The 9566-nt window shown below is 34.8% G+C and overlaps 1 protein-coding gene across 2 annotated transcripts; it reads left to right on the top strand.

Annotated features, from left to right (window-relative positions):
• Positions 1–971: 971 nt before the first annotated feature.
• On the top strand, positions 972–3132 carry LOC126699669 (probable WRKY transcription factor 27). Of its 2 annotated transcripts, XM_050397622.1 has the most exons (4): positions 972–1870; positions 2004–2117; positions 2256–2446; positions 2525–3132. In XM_050397622.1, exons 1-4 carry the CDS (start codon positions 1407–1409, stop codon positions 2818–2820), a joined length of 1065 nt encoding a protein of 354 aa, XP_050253579.1. In that variant the 5' UTR covers positions 972–1406; the 3' UTR covers positions 2821–3132. The 2 variants fall into 2 exon arrangements, with proteins under 2 accessions (XP_050253579.1, XP_050253578.1); XM_050397621.1 differs by having other exon boundaries at positions 975–1870; positions 2256–3132.
• The last annotated feature ends 6434 nt before the right edge of the window (positions 3133–9566 follow it).

The raw sequence follows: 9566 nt of genomic DNA, 5'->3' as shown, positions 1-9566 counted from the left end.
CATGACACTGGTAGTAGCCGTTGTGGACCTAGGATATATATGCCATTAAAAACACAAGATAAGATATTTATCATCTGTTATGTTTATATGATAAGCTACCGTCAATTATAAGATTTTGTTACTCAGTGATATAAAAACCCTAGAAATCAATGGATGAGACACAATTAAACTCATTCCAATTTATAACCTTCTTTATTTTATTTATTTATTGATAATTCAATAGTTACAATAAAAAAGAGGAGATTTAAACTATGATTATCTCCATTAAAAGCATTAAGAGGTATTAATTGAAATACATAGCTCTTAGGAGAGGCTTATTAAAACTTTGATTTTAATTAAAGATGAAAAAATAGGAAGAAAATTAAAGAGGAAGTACTGTCAACATGAAGCTTCAACATAGGTAGTAATTGTATTTAAAATTATGCACTTCATTCTTTTTTCCACAATAAGTATATTTCAAGTATCTTAATTTGGACTAAGCAAACAACTTTGAAAAAAATTGAGAACCTTTGAACTCAAAATTGAGACTCCATCTTAAACCGGTGAAGTAGTGAACCATATGGCATGGGTGTTTTGTAACCCTTGGTAAAGAGAGTGGGAGTGTAGTATGGGACTAGCTCCACATTCCATTATTCCTAAGCTTCTTTTTTTTATTCCAACCACTATGTAATGACAGCCCCACGCCCACGAAAGAGTGAGTGAAACACAAATGGAATGTAGCCCAGTTGTACGACATGCTAAGCCAATGCACCACATGTACCTGCAAAGTGCATGCACGCCTAGACAGAACGCGTGACGGAATCACTTGCGCTCAAGCTAATCCAATCTGACATCGAGTACAACATTGTTAAGCATGTCTATAAGGCAAAATTTCACAGGCAATTTGGGAACCAAAGCTCTCCCCCCTTTTTCTTTGGCACATTTCTTAGGTCCACTTTGACATTTTCTCAAAGTCAATAAAAAAGCAAAACCTAAAGTGGGTTTCTTCTCACATGGAAAGTACTACCTCAGATCCCTTAAAACCATACCCCCACCCCACCCACCAGAAACACATCCCTCTCTCTCTCTCTCTCTCTCTCTCTCTCTCTCTCTGATACTGTTTTTGATAACTATTCCTTCCCTTATATAAACAATTTTAGTGATTTACAATTACCAAGTCACTACTCCATCATTTCCTCTCACTTCCCTCTCTCTTTCTCTCAATATATTTTTTTTCTTTAGCCCCAGAAGTCAGCGCTGTCCACTCTTCCTATCTCTCTGCCTTGCCTAGTTGTTCACTCACCCAATTGTTTCATATGGTTTGAGACTTGAGAGGATAACAACTAGCAACAATCCTACAAAAAAAAATATATTTTTGTTTACAATTTTTAGGTGAGAGAACTCCGCCGTATATAGTGCCCTCACAAATGACTGATTGGGATCTAAATGCGGTGGTGCGTAGTTGCAAATACTCCACCACCACCACCAACACCACTGCTGCTTCAGAAAACCCTTTCTCTTGTTTGGCTTCTCTAAATTTTAAGGAAGAAAGTGACCCATTTTCTTTTCCTCACTTTGTAGAGCCCAGAACCAATGCTTTCCAAGAATTACAAGAACTTTGCAAACCCTTTTTCCCCACCACCACCACCATCGCCACCACCACCTTCACCACAACAAGTCATGTTGTCAAACCCAATTCCTCTATTTCTGATCTACAACATCGCTTACATGGATCCTCCTCTTTTGGTTTCCGGGGAATCCTAGATCAACAACGACTGCAAGGTCCTCAACAACAACAGCAAGTCTATCAACAGGAATTTCTAAAGCCTCAAGCCAGCTCTCCCATGTCTTTACCAACCATGCAATCTCAGGTCCCCAGGGCAAGAAAAAGGTATTTCAAAATTTTCCCATTACGTTGTTTCTGTATACAAGTAAGAAACAAAAAAAAATAAAAATGAAAACTTTACATTATGTCTATGCTTCCAATGGCTAAAATGGTTGAATTTCCTCGTTTTGATTTGCAGGAAGAACCAGCAGAAGAGAACAGTAAGACATGTAACCGAAGAAAATCTCTCTGCGGATGTGTGGGCATGGCGTAAATACGGACAAAAGCCCATCAAAGGCTCTCCATATCCAAGGTTTTTAATTCCAATAAACACACTTTCCTCGCTCTTTTCTTAAAGATTGTTACTTTTTTTCTTTTTTTTCTTTTCTTTTTAGGTCTGCGTCAATTTTGGCCTAAATATTCGGTTTTGTGTTTTTTTCTCAAAACGCAGAAACTACTACCGGTGCAGTAGCACAAAAGGGTGTGCTGCAAGAAAACAAGTAGAGCGAAGCAACACTGACCCCAACACTTTCATCATCACCTACACAGGCGAACACACTCACCCTCGTCCCACTCATCGAAACTCACTAGCTGGCAGTGTGCGCAATAAATTTAAGTCCACAGACACAGCCAATACCAATGGTAATATTGCTTCATGCTTATCTCCACAGTCAGCTTCATGTCTCTCTCCCACAACACCACTGACAGTGCTACAAACAGATGAAGAGGCAGCCAACCAGAACATCAACGAAGAGACTAATAAGATGATAGATGGGAACGATAAAGAGAGTGAGGAAATGGTTGATGATGATGATGATGATGATGATGACATTCTGATTCCAAACATAGCGATGAATGAGGACATCTTCATGGGGCTTCAAGAACTTGGTTATGGCAATAGCCCTGGCGGAGGGTCTGGGGACAATTTCTCCGGCGGTTCTACCCCTCGTGGAGGAGCGAGTTCGGGTTCTTCTTGGGCTCCGTGTGGATCCGCAGCGGCCGTGGGTGGGTGTTAAGATTTCAACACATGACAGCATTCTATTGGATCGTGTGCACAAAAGTATTAGACTCAAGCCTTACTTCTAAAACCTTGGATCTTTCATAATTTTAATTTTTGGTTTTTTAGAAGTGGGCATGGAAATTTCTTGTATAGTACTCTTTTCTGTTTATCCTTTTTTATCTTTTTGGCCACCAAACAAGCATTGCATAGAAAAAAAAGATGGAGGGAATAATCTCTTTTCATCCATAGGTTTCTGTTTTAAGTCCTTTTGTTAATGTAAAAAGACAATTAGAGTGATGCAATTCTATGCTCTGCACTTTTCCTTTTAGCTTTTACTAGCATAATGTGAGTTAGGTTGCTGCATACTGTGATGATGATGATTTTATGGGTGTCTGGATGGTTTTATGATTACCAAGGTAAATCATGAGACCGTTTTGAGTTTCAACTTTTTTTCACTCCTTTCTTATCGTAGGCTATTGAGCTTTATGCTCCAATGTCCAAATTCAGTACCATAATTAGCCAGCAAATTTGAGTACAATAAGTTTGCCTCATCACCCACCAATCTACAACATGAGAAATTGGCTTATTATTGCCGGCTTAATATATTAATTATAATATTATTATTATTGCTAAAATCATAATTAAGATTAAGACAATTCTTGACACCAATTAGAGGATTGTATGTAGCAAGGAAAAGAAAAAGATAGTTCAATTAACTGGGGAAAGAAATAGATAGTTGAAAATTATTCGCATCACTACCGGTTTGATAGTAGATTTTTTGTCTGATTTGTGGACTTTTATGTTATTAAATTATATAAAAATATTTATTGCAAGGTAAAAGAATAATTCCTTTTGCAATAAAGATGCCTATTTTATCTCCTAAATATTCTCCAAGACTGGAGGTTATTATTTTGGGGACGGTGAAAAGTGTGGATTATTATTTTTGGTTCCATATTATAATATATAATACTAATAATAATTGATATAAACTGCCTTGTAGTTTGTAACAAATAAATAAGAGAACTGTCTCCTTAGCATATTTTAGAATGGCCGACTTAAAAAAAAAAAAAAAAAAAAGGCATACTTAGAGTATCCTATGTGCATTTTTTTTGTTAATTGATGACTCTTCAACAGGTCAACGGCTTGATTTTCACATAACCCAAAAGTTTCATATTTACTAATAATAGCCTAAAATTATTCTATCAAAAAAATTAGCCTAAAACTATTCTACCGTGTGTACGAGAACTATATTATTTAAATAAATATTGGGGTTTAAAAAAAATTTAAGATATTATAATAATTTTTTGGACCCATCAAGTGGGGCACGACAGTTGTCGGATCCATGTTTGGAAGGCCCTTATAATTAGTTAACTCACACCGTGACAGGCTCCGGTTAAGCTGCCTTAATATATTTTTATCACGAGACGAACACAAGATACTCTTTTTTTTTGTCTGTTCACATTTCAAATTGTGGGATTCTTTGCTAGTGGCTTTGTCTTTGGTCAAATATAAATTATTCTTAGTAGTTAGATATTAGAGTTGGTCAAATATATTTTAATTAAAAATTATAATTTTATTAGGTCAACTATATCTTATTTGAAGGAGGAAAATATAATAAATAAAGGTTTTAAGATATTATATAGTACTAGTTGTCGTTGTTGTTGTTTTTTATTTTTTTATTTTTTTAACTGGGTGTCCTAACAGTCCCAAATGCAATCACCATCTATTAGGTATTTCCAAGAGACAAAATACAAGTTGTCAAGCAAAGCCCTATCTCTTATCTTAATTAACTAAGCAATTTTATTGGAGAAACGTGACAAAGGGTGACCCCGTCTTCGTAGTAGTTCTGAAAGGTCATTTTGTCCCATTAGTGTAAGGAAGTGATTCAAAAGCCAAAAGGTCATGAATGATCTTTATATAGAAGCTAATATTTGGTTACTAGAGATTTGGAACTAATGCTTTTGTTTGAATAAAATTGAAGTGATTGAATATTGAGGCAAAAGGCGGCATTAGAAACATAGCTCTAAAAAGATCATTTTGTCCTATAAGTGTAAGGAAGTGATTCAAAAGCCAAAATGTCATGAATGAAACTAGTTTGTATTGTATAAAAAAAATGGTCTTTATATAGAAGCTATATTTGGTTACTAGAAATTTGGAACTAATACTTTTGTTTGTTTGAATAAAAGTGAAACGTGAAGTGATTGAATATTGAAGCAAAGGGCGGCGTTAGAAACAAATTTTTATGTAATAGATTTGATTGTTTTAAGGGGAAGAAGAATATGAAAAATTGAGAGATTCCCATGATATGAAAACATTTGCACACTAAACTAGCAAATAGATGGCACCAAAAATAGATGGATTGCCACATGCATCTATTTGTAATTTTGTAGTAGTGTGTGTTTTGTATCCTAGCTCATAAGAGGTTTTATAATACAATAGCACACATGGTAGCAGAAATGCAAAATATAAATACTAAAAATTGGTAATTGTAATGTAACATTGTTTACCCTCCATGGATGACATATCAAATATATCACTTAATTCAGGAAGATGTAATAAACTAGGGTAAAATACTATTTTGGTTCCTAACTAAACTGTAAGGACACAAAATCTGTAACGGCCCAGCGACGATGTTGGGCTCGCACACGGAGAGTCCCTCACAATAATATTTGTAGAGAGTGGGGTTAAAAAGCCAGCGTTGGATCACAGGATGGCATTTTGGGCCGGACTTTAGATGAACCAACATGAGATAAAGCTTTGGGCTAGATATTCAGGCCCTGCGGTCTTGTATTGAGGAGGGACTGGCTCCTCGGATACTGTCCGAGGAGCGGTGGTGTTTTCCCCGATTGCCCGTCGGCGGGTTTTTTAGGTGATGTCCGGCGTATATTCTTTAGACATTCTCTTTCATCAAGTTCTTTTTCAGGAGCTCCCTGGGCGTCCCCTCTTTGGTCACATAACATTCTCTTTTATACTAGCCTACGTTCGTTGTCCTTCGTCCACGTGTAGGGTCGATCTCTCCTGGGCAGATATCTGTCCCATCAGTCTAGTCCAAAAATTGCTGTAGATGATCCATAAAGCCTAAGATCCCGGCTCTGTTAGGGGCAGTGTCATGTCAGGGAAGGGTATTAAAGACAACTTCCCCAGGATATTTTCTGATCTTTCTAGCGTACTCGTGTTTCACTCCTACCCCTGAGATTTTGGGCCTGCCGAGGACGAAACCGTCCTCGGCTATGTCTTCGGGCTATTTCTATGTTCCCTAGTTTCGAGCTTGGGCCCTGGCCTCCTTCAGTTTAAAACCTGTGGGCTTCCTATAAGCGTGTGGGCCGGACCCATAAATTATTGGACCCCACATAAACTTTTTCAAAAGTTTTTTTTTCATCCCAAAACTTTAAAAAGTTCATTTTTCGTCCCCAAACTTTATAAAGAGTTTTTGCAATAATTTAGAAACAAAAATAAGGATTAAAAAAAAGAAAATTTTTCAATAGTTTAGGGATGAAAAACAAATTTTTAGTAAAATTTAAGGATATAAATAAAACATTATCAATAGTTTAGGGATGAAAGATGAATTTTTCAATAGTTTAAGGACGAAAAATGAATTTCTTAAAGTTTAGGGATGACAAATAAACTTTTAGTAAAATTTAGGGACAAGATAATATTTTACCATATAAACTATCAATAAAATTTTTTAATAAATTTTAATCGTCCTACCATTAAAATGGAAAAAAAGAGGGGAAAAGTAAACATAGAATCATCTTATAATCATGATTAGAGAAATTGTAGTACAAAATTTTTATCCTTTTTTATACCCCATCATCATATTTAAAGAAAACATGAAGCCAGATATATATTATTGATTGATTTTATTCCTTTTAGAAAGAAAACTGATTCTTAAGGGTCCATTTAATTGGAGGGGTGGAAAACTAAGATGATAGTAAATGGAGAAGGAATAAAAAAGTGAGAGAATAGAAGATGTAGGGTCACGAATTATTTAACAGCCCAAGAGTAACGTTGGGCTCGTATACAATGGACCCCAACAATATGATTTGTAGAGAATGGGCTTGAATGGCATGACATTGGGCACAGGTGGATGATTTGATTGTGGCATCCATGGAAATCCTGGTACGGGCGGGCCTTGCTTGACTAGCTAAGCCCTCCCTTGGAACGAGTTGTAGGACTTTTGTCCTCGGACGCTGTCCAAGGATCCTTGTGTCCTTCCCTCTCTCCTCTTTTTCCAGGGGGAGAGAGAGAATCCCCCTGCCTTCCTGGGGAGTTCTTCCTTTTATATCCATGTTTCTTCTCTTCCTTCAAGTTCACGTGTAAGTCTCACCATTTTTTCGGGGTGCAGACTTGTCCTGTCAACCCATACTCCAGTATGGTTTGGGGTCGCTGGGAAAGTTAAAGGGTATGGTTTAGAGCATGGACTTGTCAGGTACAGGGCTTGGTATTATGATGTTGGTAGCTTTTTCCCTTTCCCTGCCCCTGAACTCAGTTTCCCCCCTTCCTCAGGCATTTCGTGAGGTGCCGAGCAGGAGGTTGTCCTCGGCAATGGCTCTTCTCAGCGTGGGCCCTAGCCCCTGGGCCCCCATGCAGAATGGGCCTGGGCCGCGAATTCACTAGCCCCACAAAAGAGATTTTAATTTCTCTTATTTGCATTTGGTTGGGAGTGGAAAAGTTGAAAGATTGAAAAAAATAAGTTTGTATAAATTTGCTCATATGCCTTTGTTAAAAAATAATGTTCAATTAAAACAAAATAGTGATAAACAACCAAAAAAAAATAGTGACAAACAACCAAAAAAAAAGCAATCACCTAAATTTATTAAAAAAGAAAAATCATATAAAAAAAGTAAAAAATAAATTCACATCTAGTTGAATCCAAAAAATAAATAAATAAATAAGAAGAGCAAAACTTGTATCATGCTCAAGAAAAAAAAAAAAAAAAAGAGAAACCAGCATATCCACACCCAAGAAGAGAGAAAAAAAAAAGTGGAAAAAGAACAACGAGCAAGTCCCACGCCTAGGAAAGCAAAAAACAAAAAAGAGATGATAGTTCAGTCATTGATGCAACTATTCCTCTCTCCTCTATTTTCTCTATAAATTGGAGAAATAGAATTTTGGTAGGTCAGGGAGGAAAACACCTAGGCTCCACTAATTTTCCATCATCCCTTTCTTTCCAACCAAACACCCATAAAATCAGTTTTCTCTCTGCTTTTTTCTCCCTTATTTTCTATCCTCCTTGTTTCAACTCCACCCAAATGGACCCTAAATTTCTTTTACACTCATGTCGAGGTGCTACAGAAAGAATTTTTTTTTTTAAAGAAACTACAAAATTCACTTCAAATAGTTCACATGTTTGTTAATCATAATCATTTTTAAGAAAAAATAAGTAGAATGAAACCTTGTATCTCATCCAATGTCAAGATATTCATATTATAAACCTTCTTAGATTTTTTTTGTTTTCATCATAAATATGTAATTAGTTTTTGTTGCAATAAGTTTAGGAAAATTTTGCCAAATTCAACTAATATTTTCTAATGTTTCCAATGAAAATGATCATGGTTCATATCCCCCACCCCATTATTGTAACTATCTAATTATAAAAATACAAAGGGAGAAGGGGAATTTATTATGATATATGATTTTTTCTTAATTTAATAATACAAAATTATTTATCTTATTTTATTAATTAAGATGAATGATTTAAATGTGTTGCAGAAAAGGAAAAAAAAAATTACTCACTAATAAAAAGAAGAGCAGTGCTACGTCCACATTATTTTTACAACAAATAATAGGTAGTAAGTTGTTATTGGTTATAATTTGAATTCACAACTTAAATTACTTTTTTTCCCACACATAACAACTAATAAAAACCTATCACTTAGAATTTGTTGTAAAAATATTGGGATATAGCATTTCTCTGAAAAAAAAAAAAAAAAAAATTTAATTCAAGTTTACCGCCATTTTAACCCGTATAAAGATGTGTTCACTCAACATAAAATTCTTAACCTCCATAAAAGTAATACTGTAATTAAAAGTTGCAAGTTCTAGAGACTTAAAAAATAAATTTTGACAATAAGTAAATTACAAGTTTTTTTTTTTTTTTCCTTTTTATCTTTCAAATTATACAAGAAGTCCCAACTTAGATTCAAGCACCAATTTAAAGTCATTAAGTGTTTTTATAACTCCTGCTTTCAATCATCAAGAGCCTTATAACTCAATTAACATCTCTTGGTATTTCTAATAGGCACATTATGAGTTCAAATCTTTTCTCACCAATTATTGAATTCTAAAAATAAAAATATTTTAAAAAATAAAATAAAAAAGCCTTCCAAAGTTCAATCTTAAAGAGTTCCCCGAATAACAAAATTTGTGCATTTTAAAGAGTTCTTAACTTCAATCAAGTATATGTAAATGACATCAATGAAAATGTCATGACATCAATAAAACATTTTATGGATATGAACAAATGTTTTTAGGTCCAAATCACATATAATGTGTTAAACTAAAATCCATACAATGTGACCTAGTCTATATATATTAATAGGTAAAACTTAGAGAACATTCAAATAAAATTTGAAATTAAAATCCAATTTTGCGCCATGTGTCTAAATTTATATGGGGACTACACCATAATTATTCACTTAAATGTGTGCCATGTGTCCATTTAAATTTTTTAATCTTTATGTCAAGTGAGTTAGTGAGTCCAAAATACTAAGGTCATGTTTGGTAACAGTTTTTGTTTTTTTATTTTCAAAAACTTGTTTT

Source organism: Quercus robur, chromosome 9, assembly GCF_932294415.1.
Source record: "Quercus robur chromosome 9, dhQueRobu3.1, whole genome shotgun sequence".
In the NCBI taxonomy this organism is placed as follows: domain Eukaryota; kingdom Viridiplantae; phylum Streptophyta; class Magnoliopsida; order Fagales; family Fagaceae; genus Quercus; species Quercus robur.
This window is presented reverse-complemented; position numbering and strand designations above follow the sequence as displayed.